The sequence below is a fragment of the Gracilinanus agilis genome, chromosome 2 (assembly GCF_016433145.1).
Source record: "Gracilinanus agilis isolate LMUSP501 chromosome 2, AgileGrace, whole genome shotgun sequence".
NCBI lineage: Eukaryota > Metazoa > Chordata > Mammalia > Didelphimorphia > Didelphidae > Gracilinanus > Gracilinanus agilis.
In genome coordinates, this window is record NC_058131.1 from 405,198,365 (window position 1) to 405,218,326 (window position 19,962).

The 19,962-nt window shown below is 44.6% G+C and overlaps 1 protein-coding gene across 1 annotated transcript; it reads right to left on the minus strand.

Annotated features, from left to right (window-relative positions):
- Positions 1-13,285: 13,285 nt before the first annotated feature.
- EGR1 (early growth response 1) lies at positions 13,286-17,132 on the minus strand. The gene is made up of 2 exons (XM_044664567.1): positions 16,573-17,132; positions 13,286-15,817 (listed from the first exon to the last, which is right to left on the minus strand). The coding sequence occupies exons 1-2, from the start codon at positions 16,859-16,861 to the stop codon at positions 14,517-14,519; spliced, it is 1,590 nt and encodes a 529-aa protein (XP_044520502.1). The 5' UTR covers positions 16,862-17,132; the 3' UTR covers positions 13,286-14,516.
- Between the last annotated feature and the right edge of the window lie 2,830 nt (positions 17,133-19,962).

A 19,962-nucleotide genomic window follows, 5' to 3' on the forward strand; every position in this document is an offset into this window, starting at 1 on the left:
CAACCTTAGTTAGGTTTCAGTCTCATCTGAAGAAGATTACTTTCTTACAAAGCTACTTTTTCTTAGGTGTGAATAGGCCAGGCCATGTTCAGATAAGAGCAGCTAGTCAAGCAGAAGGCAGGTGGTTAACCTTCAGAAGTAGCATTAAAGAGCTAAAAATCTGTGGGAGTCCCAGCAGCTAATACTGGGAAATATAAATGTCCCATAGATCCTTGCCATTTTTGTCCTTTATCATGTCCATTTTCCCCATGGAATGATTCTCTTCATAATTCTAATTTTCTTGAAGAGATCTCTTGTCTTTCCTATTCTTTTTGTGCCCTGTTTCTTTGCATTGTTCATTTAAGAAAATCTCTGGAATTGTGCATTCAGTCTCCCATTCTGCTTTCCCTTTTTTGCTTCCCTTCTTTCCTGATCTATTTGTAAAGTCTCATCAGACACCTGTTATTTTGCTTGCTCTTTTTCTTTGGGATTTTTCTTGTTGCTGCCTCTTACACAATATTACGAACCTCTGTTCATGGTTCTTCCAGCACTCTTATCTACCAGATCTAATCCTTTAAATTTATTCATCATTTCCACTTCCTATTCTTAAGGGATGTTACTTAGGTCATATCTATAAGATCTAATGGTTTTCTCTACTTTCTTCAATTTAAGTCTGAATTTTGCAACAAGAAACTCCTGACCTGAGCTCCAGGATCAACTCTGGGTCTTGCTTTAACTGACTATTTAGAGCTTTCTCCACCTTTGGTTGCAAAATACATAATCAATTTGAGTTCAGTATTGACCATGGTGATGTCCATGTGTAAAGTCATCTTTTGAGTTGTGGGAAAAGAGTGTTTGCTCTGACCAGTGAGTTATATTGGCAAAACTCTATTCATCTTTGCCCTGCTTCATTTGGTACTTCAAGGCCAAGGCCAAACTTGCCTGTTATTCCAATTATCTTTAAAAACAAACAGAAAAAAAACCCTCCAAAACCTTTACCTTCTATCTTAGAATCAGTTCTAAGATTGGAGAGCAGCAAGGGCTAGGCAATTGGGGTTGCCCAGGGTCACAACAGGAAGTGTCCAAGACCACATTTAAACCAAGGTCCTCCCAACTCCAACCCTGGTACTCTAGCCATTGCTCCCTAGCTGCCTCTCCAATTATCTTTTGATTCCCTATTTTAGTATTCTAGTCTCCTAGGATGAATGTGACATTGTGTGTGTGTGTGTGTGTTATTTCTAGAAGATGCAGGTCTTCATAGAATTGAGTAACTGACCTCTTTGGCATCAGTGGTTGGAGCACATAGATTGCTTATTCGTAGGATGTTGATTGGTTTGCCTTGGATTTGAACAAATATCATCCTGTCATTGTTGAGATTATATCCCATCCTATTTCTCATCCTTTGACTGCAAGGGCTCTTCCATTTCTTCTAAGGGATTCTTGACCCCAGTAGTATAAATAATGATCCCCTGAATCAAATTCATCTATTCTCATCCATTTAAGTTCCCTGTCACCTGAGATGTAAATATTTAAACTTTCTGCCTCCTGTTTAGCCACATCTAGCTTGCCTTGGATCATAGCTCTTATGTTCCAGACACCTATGCAAAATTGATCTTTGCAGTATTGGACTTTCCTTTTGCTGCCAGACATATTCATAGCTGAACTTCCTTTTGGCATTGGCCCAGATGCTTCATTCTTTCCGGAGCTACTTGTAGTTATCTTCTACTCTTCCCCAGTAATGCACTGGATGCCTTCCCACCAGAGGGGCTCATCTTCTGTTGGCATCTTTTATCGTTTTAATATTGTCCACAGGATATTTTGGCAAAGATACTGAAATAGTTTGCTATTTTCTTCTCCAATGAATCACATTTTTTCTGAACTCTCCATTATGACCTGTCTTGGGTAACCCTGCACTGCACAGCAAATTCCTCCACCACGACAAAGTGGTGATTATTATCTCTATTTTTTGGTTGAGGAAAAACTGTTTTAGACAGAGGTTAAGTGTGCCCATGGTCACACAGCTAGAAATGTCTGAGGCCAGAATGGAAAAGAAAGGAGACTACATGTACAGTCTCTTTATCTCAGATCTAAAAGGCAAGGAATGAGGTGAGCTACAGTCTTGAGTGTAAAAAGTCATAACTTTTTAATAAAACTAATTAATTAGGGTGAGACAGAAAAGCTCAAAAATAAACAAGCAGAAGGTTAAAGAGTCAAAGGTAGAGTCCTAGTCATTTGATAATGTAATTTTCTTCCTTCAGTTCCCTATATCTTCTATTCCTATTACGAGGGAGAAAGCCTATTGGATCTGGGAACTCCTCCATTCCCCAGTTTGTAACAGGTCCTCATACCTTTGAACCTAAAGTTCCCCCAATATAATTCTCTCCTGAGCTGAATAAGTTAATGATAATACACTCAGTTCCGTCTCAGGAAGCTTCTTATTTTATTTTTTAACCTTTACCTTTTTTTCCCCTTAGAATCAATACTAAGTATTGGTTCCAAGGCAGAAGAGTGGCAAGGCTTAGGCAATTGGAACAAAGTGACTTGCTCATCAGGGTCATACAACTAGGAAGTGTTTGAATCCAGGACCTCCTAACTCTATCCACTGAGCCATCTAGCTGCCTCCCAGGCAGCTGCTTCTAACCAAAGAAGATATAAACAAATAGGAAGGAGTTTAGGACGGAGCAATAAAAACATAGTTCATTTATGTAGAGAAAGATGAAAAGAAATCGATTTTAATTATAGATAGATTGAATCTTGCTGAGTTTTAGGACAGCTATCTTTCCCCTTTGAGAGAGGCACAAGTATCCAGAGAGTACCTGGAATTAGGGGACAGAAGTGAAACCAGAGAATCAGGGGAGGAAAAAAAAGAACTTCAGAAAGAGTCAAAAGATAAGAGAGTATAACATAAAGTCTGTGCAAAGTCAGCCTGTGTGAGAGGGAGCGCTGTATACGGATAGGAACAGGGGATCTGGGATGCTGGGGAACAAGTAGAAGCAGTCCCAAGAGAAGAAATCAGAATATTGATTTCCTGACAAAGTCATTCTCTATGACCAGCTAATTCAACAGATCCAATTCCACATGTATTTCACAAGCATCATTTATGATCAAGACATAGTCTTTGGTGCTATGGAAAATATACAGATGGATGAATACTTGTTCCTTCCCTTTCTCATTCATTCATTCATTCATTCATTTGTGCTTGCATAAGAGGGAACCTTGGGAACCTGGAGAAAGATAGAACTCATGTTAAGGAACTCTACTAGATTTATCTTTGGGTTAAACTCGGATTACCACACTCTCCATTTCAGTCCTACTGGCCTACTATCTGTTCCTCTGAAAATGACATTTCATCCCCTGCTTCTCTGACTTTATTAGGCCCCCATATCTGAAATGCTCTCCTTCCTCTCCTCTGCCTCTTAGCGTCCCTAGCTTCCTTCCAGACGCACTGCTCAGCTGCCACTTCCTACAATAGCCTTGATCCTCCCAAAAAATGTTAACAGGATCTCCCTTTTGGACTTACTTTATCAGGGCTCTACTCACTGACTGGGCTCAGGAGAATCGAAAGCACGAGGGCTGCTAGCAACTGGAGATCCTTGAGCTTTTCTCTCAAATCACCTGGGCAAGCACCTTACCTCACCCATGGATTTCTCCTGCTAAGTTATCATTAACTGAACCTGGTATGGTAGGGGGTGTCAAATTTCTCCCCCTCTCCATCCTTCACCTTGCTAAATGCCAGAAGAAGGCAAGTCCAAAGTTGCTGCTTGTCTTTCTGAGCACAGAGCAGGGGAGTTTCCTAGAATGGATATTCCCTGGCCAAGACATGGCAGGAGCCAGAGCACTGTGGGCTGAGTTTCTGTTGAATTTCACTGGCAGTTGGAGAAATGCATTTACTTGGATGTGGTTTTAGAGGAGGAAGCTGATGAGGGAAGTAGCATGGTGCATTTGACATAGTGCTTCATGGGACCTGAATTCAGATCTTAGCTATATACTGGTTACCTGTGTGACTTTGGGTAAGACATTTCCCATCTCTGGGCTTCAGTTTCCCAGGAGTTATTAGGTACCCCTCTTTGACACTGTGAGGACTAAATAACTTCTTTTTCTTTCAAATCCTTTACTTTCTATCCTAGTAATGATTCTAAGACAGAGGGGGCAAAGGCTAGGCAAATGGGGTTAAGTGACTTGTCCAAGGTCACATAGTTAGGAAATGTCTGTGGTCAATTTTGAACTCGGGACCTCTAGACTACAAGTCTAGAGCTCTATCCCATTGAGGCACCTAGCTGCCCCTGGGACTAGATGACTTCTAATGTCCTTTCTAGACCTGTATTTATGAACCTAAGGTCAGGCTGATTAGATGGATCCAACTCAGTCTCTATAGGTTCATGGGGATGGAGATGGTTCCCCCAACCACATCCCAGCAGGGAAACCTGCCAACCACCTGACATGGCAAAGGTCTACTTATGTCCAGCTGATAAAACCATTTCCCCTCTGTGCTGATCTGATGAGATATTAGTCCTCATTTCCTGTTTCCCCATTTCTTAAATACTTTAGGTCATATTCACCTGAGGAAGCCTGGATGATTTCTTCTTTTTCTCTGTATGAAATCTCTCTTTCCTCTTAGCTTCTTTCCTCTTTTCTCCTCTAGACCTATTTGCCACTCTTCCATCAACAAAATTTATTAAGGGATTGTTATATATACAGGAGACAGGTCCCAAGACAGGGGATCCTAGATTCAGATCTGGCCTCAGATACTTTCTAAGCTATATAACCTTGGGCAAGTCACTTAACTCCCATTGCCTAACCCTTCTTCTTCTGCTTTGGAACCAATATAGAGTACTGATTCTAAGATGGAAGGTAAGAGTTTGAAAACAAAAGGTAGGGGGACTGTTATGTGCTAGACCCTCTGGTGGATGGTAGGTATACAAAGACAAAAGTGAAATAGTTCTTTTGCCCTCAAGAAGCTTATATGCTATTGGAGAGGGGAAACAAGGTGCACATATAACTAAGCTATTAAAAATTTAAAGTGCACTAAGACTTTTGGAACACCTTGAATATGAGATAAATATTGGACCTATGATTTCATTAGTATAGGGAAATCTCAGTTCACCAAATTCCCTCCTCTACAAAAAATGCAAGTCGCAAGAAACTTCTCTGCAAATTATAGCATTAAAGAGTTACCTAATGTACCAAGAGAAGGAGTATTACTCAGATTCCCATAGCTGGGATGTGTCAGATAGCAAGCATTCAAATCCAGGTCCTTCCCGAGTCCAAGACTTGACACAACAGTCCATCCATTACAGCATGCTGCCTTTTATATCTAAAATTTGTACAAAGTTAATACAAAGTAAATTTGTAGAAAGGAAAGCACTAGTATTAGCACCAGGTGAGGAGATCTGCTAAGAGTTCAGGAGGTAGTGACACCTGAACTGAGTTTTGAAGGAAGCTAGGAGTTTCAGGAAATAGGCAAGGAAGGAGACGGTGCATTCATGGTCTATACAAAGGGTTGGAAATGGGAAGTGGAATGCCATATATAGGAACAGCAAGAAAGACAATACAGCTGGATCAGAGTATAAAGGAGAATAACACACAATAAGCCTGAAAAGGTAAGTTTATGAAGAGCTTTAAATGCCAAGCACAGAAGGAGATTTTGTCCTTGGAAACCGAAGAAAATGTCACCAAGTTATGCAATCAACTGCTTAACATGATCAGGTTAGCTATCTTGAGAACAATATCTTAGGTCAATTAGTGCTTTGTGGCCTTTCGATGAGCAAGTAGGAAATAAGGGAAGAACAGGTGGCTCTGCTCTAGATAGAGCCTCTGAGTCCTCAGGAATGAGTGAAGATGATTGTTTTTACTCTATAAACTAACATTGTCAACACCCATCACTTCACACCAGGTATCAGGCCGCATAGACCTAACTGGCATCAGTTCATACAAGACTCCCAGGTTTCTTTGACGCTATCTCCCTCATCGTTTCTTTAGCACAACAGCACTCTATGACCATCCATATACTAAAGTCCATATGGCCATTCTTTAGTTGATGGGCAATCTGTTCAGATTTCAGAACTTTGTCCCCTCAAAAAGCTATTTCTTTGGTACATCCTTGAAGGTTGTTTTGCCAATAATATACCTCCTCTCCCTTCTAATTTCCCCCTTCTCTCTTCCTTCCCCCCTTTCTTTCCTACTTTCCTATGAAATGTATTTCTGCACTCAACCCTGAGTGTGTATTATGTGTATACGTATATTCTTTCTTCCCAAATTTGACCTACTCAGACAAATGAAGTTCAACTCTCAGCTTACTTACACTCCTCCATCTTTGTTTTTATAGACTTCTATTTGAATACTCTATTTATGTGATAGAATTTTCCCAAACCTTTCTTTCCCTTCCTCTAGTGTATTCTTCTTCTCTTCTTTTTCCATTCTTTTTATAACATCAAGATGTAATAACAGAACCATCCCCAAGCCTTCTAATAAAATTCCCTCTATGACCCCTGATGATGATAAGATTCAGATACATATATCATCTCCTTACCATCTCTTAAAAGTTGGAATGGAACAAATAGAAGCCAATGATCCTTGAGACAATAAGAAATATTAAAAACAAAGTAAAAAAGATAGAAGATTATATAATGTACCACATAGCAAAAACAACTGACATGGAAAACAGAATGAAGTAGATAAAAATTTAAGAATCGTTGGACTATGAACTCCATGACCAGAAAAGGCTATATAGACATCATTTCAAGAAATCTGGAAAGAAAACTGCCCAGATCTCTTAGAACCAGAGAGCAAAGTGGAAATAGAGAGAATATACAATTTACCTCCTATAAATTCCCAGGAACATTATAGCTAAAAATCTATTCAAGTCAAATTAGAGGGAAAAAAAATGAGGGGCAGCTGGGTAGCTCAGTGGATTGAGAACCAGGCCTAGAGACGGGAGGTCCTAGGTTCAAATCTGGCCTCAGACACTTCCCAGCTGTGTGACCCTGGGCAAGTCACTTGACCCCCATTGCCTAGCCCTTACCACTCTTCTGCCTTGGAGCCAATACACAGTATTGACTCCAAGACGGAAGGTAAGGGTTTAAGTAAAAAAAAAAAAAAAAAAAAAAAAAAAAAATGACTGCAAGCAGCCAGATAAATTCAAGCCCCCAGGGAGCTATAGTAATCATACATGATTTAGCAGCCACCACTATAAAGAATCAGAAAGCTTGGAACAAATTATTCCACTAGACAGAGATTACCCAAGAAAACTAATCCAGGAAAACTAAGTATAATCTTATAGAGGGAAAAGATTATACAAGAGTTATTTCAAGCATCCTTATGCTAGAATGTTTCTTGAAGTGTTCTCACAAATTAGTCAACCTTGCCTCTCCCTCCCCCTAACCCCCCTACTCTGAAGCATCCACAGATTCTCCCATCTGTTTCCCTATGCTGATCAGGGCTGGGAAAATGAATCACTGTGACTTTTTCTTGTCCACCAGGATTTGGATTGGTGGATTTTCTAGATTTGTTTGGAGGGATTTCAGGATGGAGAATTTTCATTGTATTTCCCACTATTTCCACCAATTAGGGCCCGCCCCATTAGGTCTTTTTCAAGCAAACTGCCATCATTTAACCATGCATACCTCCCATATATTATCTTGTATTTTTTACATATTATCAAGGATATTATTATTAAGATTTTATCTTAGTAGGTTCAACCCAATGTTCTAACCTATCAAGATCTTTTTGGATCTCATTTTTGTCACAGAGTATGTTAACTATCTTTCCTAGCTTAGCGTCTTCTATAAATCAAAAGATCACTAAAATGATATTTTAAAATGTTAAATATATTAGCCCATATGCCCAGTGGGTGGAGAGGGAAGGGAAGGGTGCTACTTCACTGGGGACCACTCATCATCTAAGCTGACATTGAACTTGTTAAAGACAATATATAGAAAAAGAAACTGAAAAGATTAAAGTAGGCAATGAGGAAACTAAATTATCATTTTTTGCAGATGATATGATGGTATACTTAAAGAATCCTAGAAAATCAACTAAAAGGCTAGTGGAAATAATTAACAACTTGAGCAAAGTTGCAGGGTACACGATAAACCCACACAAATCATCAGCATTTCTGTATATTTCCAACAAAATTCAGCAGCAGGAGTAAGAAAAAGAAATTCCATTTAAATTCCAATTAAAACTAGATCTGGGGGGGCAGCTGGGTAGCTCAGTGGAGTGAGAGTCAGGCCTAGAGACAGGAGGTCCTAGGTTCAAACCCGGCCTCAGCCACCCTGGGCAAGTCACTTGACCCCCATTGCCCACCCTTACCACTCTTCCACCTATGAGACAATACACCGAAGTACAAGGGTTAAAAAAAAAAACAAAAAAAAAACAAAAAAAAAACTAGATCTAGGGGGCAGCTGGGTAGCTCAGTGGATTGAGAGCCAGACCTAGAGACAGGAGGTCCTAGGTTCAAATCTGGTCTCAGACATTTCCCAGTTGTGTGACCCTGGGCAAGTCACTTAACCCCCATTGCCCAGCCCTTATTGCTCTTCTGCCTTGGAGCCAATACACAGTATTGACTCCAAGATGGAAGGTAAGGGTTTAAAAAAAACTAGATCTAAATAATTGGAAAAACATTAATTGTTCATGGGTAGGATGAGCTAATATAATAAAAATGACAATCCTACCTAAAATAATTTACTTACTCAGTGCCATACCTATCAAATTACCAAAAAACTTTTTTTTATAGAATTAGAAAAAATTATAACAAAGTTCATCTGGAAGAACAAAAGATCAAGAATATCAAGAGAAATAATGAAAAAAATGTGAAAGATGGGGGCCTAGCAGTAAAAACTGTATTATAAAGCAGTGGTCATCAAAACAATATGGTACTGGCTAAGAGACAGAAGGGTGGACCAATGGAATAGACTAGGGGTAAAGACCTCAGCAAGCTAATGTTCAATAAACCCAAAGATCCTAGCTTTTGAGACAAGAACTCACTATTTAACAAAAACTGGTGGGAAAATTGGAAAGCAGCATGGGAAAAATTAGGTTTAGAACAACATCTTACACCCTATAGATTATAAGATAAATTCAAAATGAGTAAATGACTTAAATATAAAGAGTGAAATCATAAATAAATTAGGTGAACATAGAATAGTATACCTGTCAGATCTATGGGAAAGGAAAGAATTTAAGACCAAGCAAGAGATAGAGAACATTACAAAATGTAAAATGAATGACTTAGATTATATCAAATTAAAAAGCTTTTATACAAACAAAACCAGGGTAACCAAAATTAGGAAAGCAACAAACTGGGGGAAAAATTTTAATAACAAAACTCTCTGACAAAGGCTTAATTTCCCAAATATATAATAAACTGAGTCAAATTTACAAGAAATCAAGCCATTCCCCAATCGACAAATGGTCAAGGGACATGAATAGGCAGTTTTCACATGAAGAAATCAAAACTATCAATAAGCACATGAAGAAGTGTTCTTAATCCCTCTTGATTAGAGAAATGCAAATTAAAACAACTCTGAGGTACCACCTTACCCCAAGCAGACTGATGGATATTGCAGCAAAGGAAAGTGATAAATGTTGGAGGGGATGTGGCAAAATTAAGACACTAATAAATACACTGTCAGTGGAGTGAATTAATCCAATTATTCTGAAGGGCAATTCAGAATTATGTGCAAAGGGCCTTAAAAGAATGCTTGCCCTTTGATCCAGCCATACCCTGCTAGGTTTATACCCCAAAAGATAATAAGCAAAAATATGTGTACAAAAATATTTGTAGCTGTGCAATTTGTGGTGACAAAAAATTGGAAAATGAGGGGGTGTCCATTAATTGGGGAATGACTGAATGAACTGTGGTATCTGATGGTGATGGATTACTATTGTACTGACAGGAATGATGAACTGGAGGATTTTTATGTGAACCAGAATGACCTCCAGGAATTGATGTAGAGTGAAAGGAGCAGAACCAGGAGAACATTATACACAGAGACTGATACACTGTGGTACAATCAAATATAATAGACTTTTCTACTAGCAGCAAAGCAGTGATCCAGGATCTCATAAGATCCAGAGGAACTTATGAGAAAGAATGCTGTCCACATCCAGAGAAAGAACTGTAGGAACAGAAACACAGAAGTAAAACATATGATCAATCACGAGGTTTGGTGTGTATATTTGGGGTTTTGAGGTTAAACAATCACTCTACTGCAGATATGAATAATGTGGAAATAAGTTTTGAACAATGATTGTATAATCCAGTGGAATTGCTTGTCAGCTCTGGGAGGGGAAGGGAAGAGGGGAGGGAGACAACAAGAATCATGTAACCATGGAAAAATATTCTAAATAAAGACAATATTGTTTGAGTCGAGCCATCTAACTAACTCTGAACTCTCTTTGTATTAGAGCATTCTCAGAATTTATCTGTATTTGGGACCCTATATATTCTTTAATTAATTGATGGATGTCAAGATAGATACATAGTTAGCATCCTTTTCAAATGGACATCAACTGAGAGGGATAGCTAGTAATCTGGGTTGACAGCAAGTTTTCAAAAAAGCTTGACAGATTAGAACTATTGGTTGCATTAATAGTGAAATTTAGTAGGGATTATTTCAATTTTGAACCACGTGGTGGTTCAAGCCACAAGTCGGAGCAGGTCACTTAATCCAAATTGCCTAGCTCTTACCACCCTTCTCCCTTAGATACTTAGTATCAATTCTAAGAAGTAAAAGGTTTGTTTGTTTGTTTTATTTTTTTAAAAATATATATCATTTTGAGGAAAAAAAGAGGTGATAACTCTGCTCTGGGTAGCCCAACCATCTCAAGTACCCTTTTAAAATTCTGTTACACAGTTTAAATTAAAATTGGTTCTAGAACATCCATCCTTGAATCCACATCATATGACTCTTCAAAGATAGCCTGAAGGAATTGGGGAAACTAAGTGAGGGTACATAATAGATAATCTTGATGTATTTGAAGGGTTGTCACTATTAGACCTATTTTGCTTGCTGCGGGTTGGAAGTTCTAAAGATGCAAATTCAGGTTGAATGATAATTAGAGCTCTGTAAAAGTATACTAAACCACCTTATGAGTGGCTGAAGGGGTAGAGTTCCTCTCACTGGAGGTTTTTGAAAGCTGGATGAAGTTTGTGAAGTTATATCACAGTAGAGATTTCTCTCAAATATATTGGACTAGGTAGCTACTGTGTTCTCTTCTAGCTCAAATTAATAAATCTCTGACTCCTGAGAGAGGGGACAACCTAAACGTTTGCTGTTACAATGAACAAGCTTGCATTCTCTAGTCCTAGGGAAATATCGACTTAACATGGTTTAGGTGTGGAGCAGAGCTCTGAATTGTACTTTGTGCATCCCACTTGCTGTGGATTCCAGGTGCAGCCCTGGGACAAAATGACCTAACTATTCAGAATATAGTTTTTGTCAGGAAAAATCAGGAATGGAACACTTTACCTTCCAAGCTTAGATAGAGACGCTGGGGCTGTAATTGCCCCATTTTGATAATGACATAGCCCAAAGTTCCCCAAAGTAACCTCTCAGATCAGTCAACCCCCCCAAATACATGCATTATCTCAAGCAGATGAAGTTTGGAATTTTATATTAAAAAAGAAGCTTGATTAGCAGTTAATATGGGCTCAAACAGAGGAAAAGAGTGGAGGAGCACACTAAGTAAAGAAAACTTAAAAGGTAAAAATGAAAGGAAAAGATCATATGCCTAAGTTGGATGGCAGCAGAAAAATCTATAGATCTGTGTTAGCAAACCTAGAGCACTTGTGCTGAAATGTGTTGGGGGAAGGGGGGCCTCACACTTGAGGACATTTCCCACTTCACTCACCCCTTTGCCCAGTAATCCAATGGGAGTACTTCCTCCCTCCCCTGTCTGGAGTAAGGGGAGGGGGCTCACAGTGCAGCATGAGGGTTGTAATTTGGGCACTCAGTATCTAAAAGGTTCACCATCCACTATACCAGGGGTCAGCAACCTTTTTGGCCGTGAGAACCATAAATGCCACATTTTTTAAAATGTAATTTCGTGAGAGCTGTACAGTGCTCACAGTGCGTGCTTCTATAACAGTGCCTGGAAAAAAAATTGACTTTATGGCTCCTACAGAAAGATCCATATCTGGACTTCAAAAGAGCCAGATATGGCTCAAGAGCCATATGTTGCCGACCCCTGCACTATACTTTTGTTTAGGCTTCATGGATCCAATGTTGGTGTCAATGAACATTCAAACAATGTCTTGTTGGTTCTCATGCCTCCACAGGTAGAAGAAAGGAGAGAACCTAAGGAAGAGGAAAATGAGGACCTTCCCCTATCTCTATCTAGGACAGTTACAATAGTGGACTTATGGAAAGCCATCATAATGCTGTCTACAAAATATCTTGGTAAATTATGTCCTCATGAGGTTCTCTCTTGACTGTCATCCTTATCCACAGTCATTGAGGTATGTTCTAAGGGGGAGGCAGAAATAAGGGTGGGAAATGAAATGTGGCAGAGGGATTTTTCTTCTCCAGAGACTGTCCTGGCACTGGCCAAGACCCACTTGACACCTTGACATACTTTGCCTCAGAGCCTTTCTCCTGGCCACTGCCAGGGGTGTGTTATTAGCTCCAGCTGGCAAATGGACAAGCTTTTCTTCCTGGAAGGCTTCTTGGCTTGAGACTTGGTTTTCTCTTTCTATTTTTCCCACCCCATACAGTTAGAAAACAGGGAAACAGCAGAGATATGCGTGGGGTAGACCAGACTAGGTCTGGCCTTGGTTTCACTGTATCCCCAAAGTACCCATGCCCTCACCCTGCTCAAGAAGTATATTTGGGGTGATAGTAATTCTCTTGAAACATTTCCAGAGCTCATGTGAGCAGGGAGGATGGTACAGACACAGCTGGAGATCCCCTAGCCCAATAAACTAGGCTATCCCCACTGAACCTTCAACCTCAAAGGCTGGCATCTGCAGAAGTCTTCCACTAGTCTGATTCATCCCCCCAATTTTGGCAGGAGTCCCGTGGAAGAGTGCTTAGGGGCTTCCCCCAGACAGGCAACAAGTTGAGACCCAGCCAAAGCTAGCAAGAACAGTCTCAAGCCCCAAAAGATTTCACTTATCATAGTACAGACTAAGACAGAATAAACTAGAAATACTGACAAAATTGTAATCCTCTCCTCTTCCCATCCTAGGCCCATCCCTAAACAGAAAAGGCCTTTTAGAAACCTTAAGGAACTCCCCAGTTTCCCCCAACTAGGACCATCATATAGATCCTCTCCTCCTCTTGAGAAAAATACATACAACCACAAATTCTTTATTTTCTTTTTAATTTTCTGAAGGATATACACCACATATCCCATTGGCAGTAAAGCGCATTCAATGTGTTTTATAAGCCAAACAGTCACTTTGTTTAAGCAAACACAATTACAAAGTAAAAATAAAACCACAAAATAATGAACTGCATGTTCATAACATACAAAAAATCCGCTGCCTACTCAGTAGGTAAACTACAACATTCCAACTCCTGAATATATTTATAAATTTACATTTTCAGTTACAAAAATAGACTTTTGAGAGTTCAGATTTAGTTTAAGTTTTTTTGCTGCTTACATTCCGGAGAAATGAAAGCGGAGCTCAGCCCTCTTTCCCCATTCTTGCTCCCAAAGCCTCCCTGGAATCATCTTTCCCTGCCTCCCCACCCCCTTTAAGGCCAGAGGGTGGTCATAATACTCATTCCTACACATCTGTACGTGTCAAGGCGTCAGCGAGGCATTCACACAAAAAGGCACCAAGACATAGAACTTTGAAAACAAAATAAGGGGGGGAACCTCCAAAGGAAAAAAAAAACAACCTTTTTTTTTTTGCCACATGTGAGAGTACAAGTTGGTTTGATATTTACAAAGTAAACAGACATCACTCTGACACATGCTGATTAATACCTAAAAATTGCTGTTTCAAAAAGAAGCTTCAAACTCATCATATCACAGCATCTCACAAAAAAAAATTACCATTGCTCATTTTTCTTTGCCTTTTTTTCCCCTTAAACAAAATGAGGCCCAAACTCCAAATAATTACAATATGAATATGCAAATTGTCTTCACATCAAGAGTACCCCAAGAAAAACAAAATCCATGGCACAGATACTGTACAGGGGCAAAAAGGAAAGGGACTGAGCTTCAAAGCTCAGTTTCCCCATCTTTCCAACTCAATTTTCTAGCATCAGAGGGAAGATGGGGAGGGGCATGATGGAAATGAGACTGAAATGATATATCCAAAATCCATGCAAGTCAAGTCCTTTGAATAGAAGGTGAAGAACTTGGACATGGCTGTTTCAGGCAGCTGAAGTCAAAGGGTATATAAGGGATGATGAGAAAGGGAAACAGGGTAGAAAGGGGCTATTGGTACTTTGGGGACTGGGGGGACAGGACTCTCTTAAGGTATGAGTCCTCCCTCCCCGACCTGGCCATCTTCCCCTCCTGTCCCAATTGAGTCTCACGTGGGGGTGGGGGGGGGAGCAGGTTGGTTGCTTTTTTTTTTTTTTTTAGCATATTTCAATTGTCCTGGGAGAAAACGTGGCCGTCATGTCCGAAAGCGCTGTTGAGGCGCTGAAGGAGTTGGTGACGGCTGAGGAGGGGAAGCTGGTAATGCCTTGGGGTGGAAAGGCAGGGGTGACAGAGGAGTACGTGGTAGCCACAGAGGGTGAGGGGAAGCCACTGTGTGCTGGAGAGGGATAAGATGAGGACACAGGAGAAGAATAGGAGGTGGGTACTGGAGATGGGTAGGAAGTGGTAGCAGGGGATGGGTAGGAGGTAGTGACAGGGGATGGATATGAAGAGAGGGAAGAAGCCACAGAGGATGGAACACCCTTCTCTGTTTTCTTTTCTTTCTGTCGAAGGTGAATCTTTGTGTGCCTCTTGCGCTCATCACTTCGAGCAAACTTTCTCCCACAGATGTCACAGGCGAAGGGTTTCTCTCCAGTGTGAGTACGGATGTGAGTGGTGAGGTGGTCACTTCGGCTGAAATTTCGCATGCAGATGCGGCACTGGAAGGGCTTCTGGCCTGTGTGGATTCGGATATGGCGAGTCAGCTCATCAGATCGTGAAAAGCGCCTGTCACAGGACTCCACAGGGCAGGCATAGGGGCGCTCGTGGGGGGGAGTCTTGCTGGGCCTGTTAGGGTACTTGCGCATGCGACTTGGCTTGACAAGCTGAGACTGATAGGTAGTGTTGAGGGTCTTCAGATCTTGAGAGCCAGTCTGTGTGGCAAAAGCCTTGATGGTGGACAGTGGGGTGAGGGAAGGCTGGGTTCGGCTCTCCAAGTTCGGGAAGGGTTTCTGGTCTGGTGGGACCAAGCCCAACTCACCCCCCTGCTGCTGTGGGAAGAGATAGTCTGGGATTATGGGCACCTGGAAGCTGCCCTTGGAGGTGGGATAAGCAGGTGGTGGGTACTGGATAGCTGAGCCAGCTGAGTTAGGGAAGGCCTGGCTTTGTGGCTCAGGGAAGATCTCAGAGTTGGGAGTGGGGAACGTAGGGGCTGCAGAGTAGATGGGGCTGCTCTCACTGGACTGCACTGCACAGCTCAGTGGGGGACTCTGTGAGGAGGAGGCAGAGGAGGCCGATGGAGATGGGGCTGCCGATGAGGTGGCTGGTGGGTTACTCATGCTGACAAGTCCACTGACCAGACTGAAAAGTGGCTCTGGCCACAGAGTATTGCCACTGTTGGGGGCTGGCTCCAAGGAGAATCGGCCAGTGTAGGTTATTGGGGGTAACCGAGTGGGCTGATTAGGGTAGCTGGTCTCCGAGAGCACCTTCTCCGTGTTCAGTGGAATGTCAGGAAAAGGGTCTAGTGAGGAGGAAAGAGAACAATCCGTGTTACTGGAGCAAGATCTCATTTGGAGAGGTAAAGAGTTGCTACTGGCTGCTGCTGCTGCCATTGACTACTGGGCTGGTTAATAATTGATAGCAGCAGATTGCAATGTTCCTGGAAGAGCTCCAGCAGCAGAGCCCATTTCAACAACAGCTGACGCAAATATGGAGAATCCCCCCTCTACTGCAGTTACCAGGGCTCCGCATCACAGTAAGGAGGCAAAGGGATTCCCGCTAGTCCTGCCGCCTCCCTAGCCACCCTGGGACCATTCCTACCCCCTAACCCTTCTAGCCTCAACTCCCAAGGGTATTTCCAAGCCCCAAGCATCACAGCCCCTTCATTACAGGGGACAAGGGGTTAGCTCCCATCTAGAGAGAGCTCGTTTTTTTCCTCCTCAAAACAAGCCTCCTCCACCACCCCACCACCACCACCCACGCAGCCCCAGCAACATCTCCAGCCAAAACAACAGCCCAGGGATCCTCCATCGGGCATGCCGCCCAGGGCCAGGGCAATGCTTAGCCTCATACAGAAGGTATAGTGGGGTACAGCGTCCACCACAGTCTTTTTGCTGGGCACAAGCCCCAGGGGGCTCAGAAGACGGGTTTGGGGACTTTTGGGGGTTTCATGTTGGAAGGCTAGGAAAGTGCCTTCTCCCAAATAGTAGCAAAGAACCAGGAACCCGGAGGAAGAGGCAAGGGGAAGGAAGTCCATTGCTCTGGGCCGCTGCTTACCTGCAGCCAGGTGCTCGAAGTGCTGTTCGCCGGCTTCCCCTTGGGGATTGAAGCCACCCGTGCTGTTGCTGCCACTGCCGCCGCCGCCTCCTCCTCCACCTCCCCCACCACCACTGCCTTCTGGAGGCCCGCCGGCGGCGCCAAGAAACTGGGGCCCCCCTGAGCTCAGCAGCATCATCTCCTCCAGTTTAGGATAGTTGTCCATGGTGGGGGAGTGAGGGAAGGAGCCGAAGGGATCGGAGATCTGCAGCGGGGACATCAGCTGCATCTCTGCCTTGGCCGCAGCCATCCTGGACGGGGCGAACGCGGTTTGGGGCTGGAGGGGCACTTGTGCGGGGGTGACTGGGCAGTTCACATGCGGGGTTCAGTTGAGCATTGGTAAGGAAGCAAAAAAAAAATTTTTTTTGAGGGGGCTTCCTCCAGGCTCTGCCCCCGCAAGGCTGCTGAGTGCGGAGGTGGCGCTGCTGCTGCTTCTCCTGCGGAGGCTGGGGCTGGTCCTGGCGGTTGCGGCGGCTTGTTGCTGCTGCTGAGGTGGCGATGGCTGCGGCGGCTCCCCCACTTCTGCTGGCTGGAATCTCTCGCAACTCCCCCGGATCCGCCTCTATTTGAAGGGTTTGGAGTTGTCAGGCCCCGCCCCCCTCCTGACGTACATGGCTATATATGGGAAGCAGGAAGCCCTAATATGGCAGGGCGGGACAGGAGGACCCGACGTGACGCGAGACCTCCCTGCTCTTTTCCCCTCCCCCCTCTCTCCCTCGCTCCTTGGACTACCTGGAGCCCGGGGCCCGAGCCCAAGCCAGGGACTCCTGGGGCTAGCTGTGGGGCCCTAAAGCCCAATCAATCCTCCTGGGGCCCTCGGCGGGGCAGTGTTTCCCCCAACCCCCAGCCTTCGGTTCCCTCCTCCCATTTCCCCCCTCCCACCCCGCCTCTGCCGGAAGCCCCGGGCGGCCGGGCCATATTGGGGCGCTCCAAATAAGGCACTGCCCAAATAAGGCCGGTTCCGGCGGGGGATCCTTCCTGCTCCATATATGGTGTTTCCGGGCCCCTGCACTTCGCTCCCTCCTCCTTCCCTCCCCGCCAGTACCGAGAGAGGGGAGCCCGAGCGAAGGGGGCGGGGGAGGGGGGGATTCCGGAGCACCGGAGCCCTGCAGCTCCCGCCGATCTCCCCACGGGGACTGTGGCCCTAGGTCGAGGAGGCAGGGAAACCCCGGTCCCTGGGGCGGGGGCGAGGGCGAGCCCGAGCTCTCAGCCGTCATCCCCGGGTTTACCCGCCCACCTCCTGGGACCGTGGGAGCCGGGAGGGGAGGAGTAGCCAGGGCGAAGGGGGGCAGAGGCCGTGGCCGTGAGGGGCGGGGCAAGGACGCCCGTGGCTTCTGGCCGTGGGAGAGCAAAAGGGGAGAGAAACTGAGTCATGCTTCTCCAATTCTCCCGTGCGTGCAGCCCCCACCTCATTTACAATCTCCTTAGCCCGGGTCCCAGTGGGATAGGACGACACGGGCAGCTCATTTTATGCACCTGTTGGCGGAGGCGGGCGGTAGTGCACTGTACACTGCCCCCAGGTTAGCCTTTTGGTCTGGGTAGGGTCTAGGGGGTAGTGGGGGAGTCCTTATTGAGCCACCTTTAAGGGGCCCTATGTAGAAGAAGGCGTCCCTAGGGCATAAAGCTGTAAAAGTCTGGGGGACTCTGGAGACCCTCCCACCCTAGCCAGCTGTTGGCACTTCGCCAGCTTCTCCTGCAGAAAATGCTGGGAAGCTCCCTTTCCAACCCCCTCGAAGCCAGGGAGACGTGTTTCCGTTTGGGGAAATTATGTGGGGCGGGAGGGAATCCGGTCGTCTTACAGGAGCGGAGGGCTGGGGTCGCCGACAACCCCCTCCCCCTCTCCACTACCATTACCGCCGATTCCCCAGGAGTTCCTAGGCAGAGCCGAAGGTGGGGAGGACCCCAGCGAAGGAGGATTTCCCCCCATGGTCCAATCCTGGATTGGCTATTGCGGCGGGCTGGGGAATGGGAAGGATAGGGATGGGGGCGGGGTGCCTCTAGATCTGTTTGGGAAAACAAGTGCTGCAGAGGACCGGGGCGGGACCGCCCAGTGATATATGGATGGAGCCTAGAGATTCTGGGTAGTGGTCCCAGTTTGGGGGTTCGTAGGTGGGTAGTGAGGAAGGATGGGCATTTAGACTCAGTGCTGCCCCCTTCCCATTTCTCTTGAGAGGGTCCAGAGGTTTAGGGATAGAAGCCGACACTCCAGTCTCCCGGGGCCAGAAGGGAAGCTGAGAGAGGAGTAGGAGGTGGATGAGAGGCGGAAGGGGTAGCAGAGAGAGGCCTTCCATCGCCGCTTTCTGTCCCCTCCTCCCACGGCTGCTCGGCACTGGGCCAGGCTGGGGGAGCCTCCGACGCAGTGAACGCGAAGTGAGCAGGCGCCGCCAGCCCGGGCTCCCCCCTGCAGTCCCGGGGGATCCACCGCCGCTGCCGAGGCAGCCCAGACACCGGGATCTCCCCACTGCCGCCGGGGCTGGAAGCCTGAACGAGCAGCCACCACTCCTGAACCTTTCCTCTTACTGGGGTAGAGAAATAAGAGATGGCAATTTCTTACCCCAGGACCAAGATAACAAAACGGAAACTTCCCTCTCCCCTCCAAAACAATAAACACTCTCCCCCTTCCCTCCCCACCCCACTACCTACGGTCCATTCAGCTGCCTCCTTCCTTTTTTCCCAAAGGAGGAGAAAGGGTTCCCTTGGAGGAGTGAAGCCTCTGCATCTTATGGGTCGAGAGCTGGTCTCAAGCTCCAAGATTCCGTTAACATTGCATCCCCAACATACAAAGTTATTGCCATAAATCCAATGGAGGTGCTTTTTGGGAGATAGAAAAGCCAAAGCTTGGAGGAATCCTGGGTGGTTATTGAGATCAGAGAAAGAAGAAGAGGGGGGACGGAGAGGTGGGGCTGGAAACACCATTTTGAACAAGTCTTAGTGCAATTTTAAATTTTGTAAACCTTTTATTATCCAGATTTTAAAAGGACCCGGGCCTAGACATCCCTTCAAAACAATATGTTCACTCTCCTCAAATACACGTCCTATTTGCCCCTGCCAGGACACAGATTTTATGGATAGATAGATAGATAGATAGATAGATAGATAGATAGATAGATAGATAGATGTAGTGGATCCTAGAAGAAGGGTCAATGAATTGTGATCTTTGATTAGGTCTCTCCCTGGGCCATGCCATCCAAACTATAGATCTCTGGTAGGTATACCCCAAAAGCATTATAGGTAGATAGCTGTTAATCTTTTTTTCTGAAAGGCTCTCTCTAAGGAGGTGTGGGGGTCTAACAAACTGGCTGGCATAAAGTTCTCTGTATATGAAAACCCCAAATTGCTGCCAAAACCCAT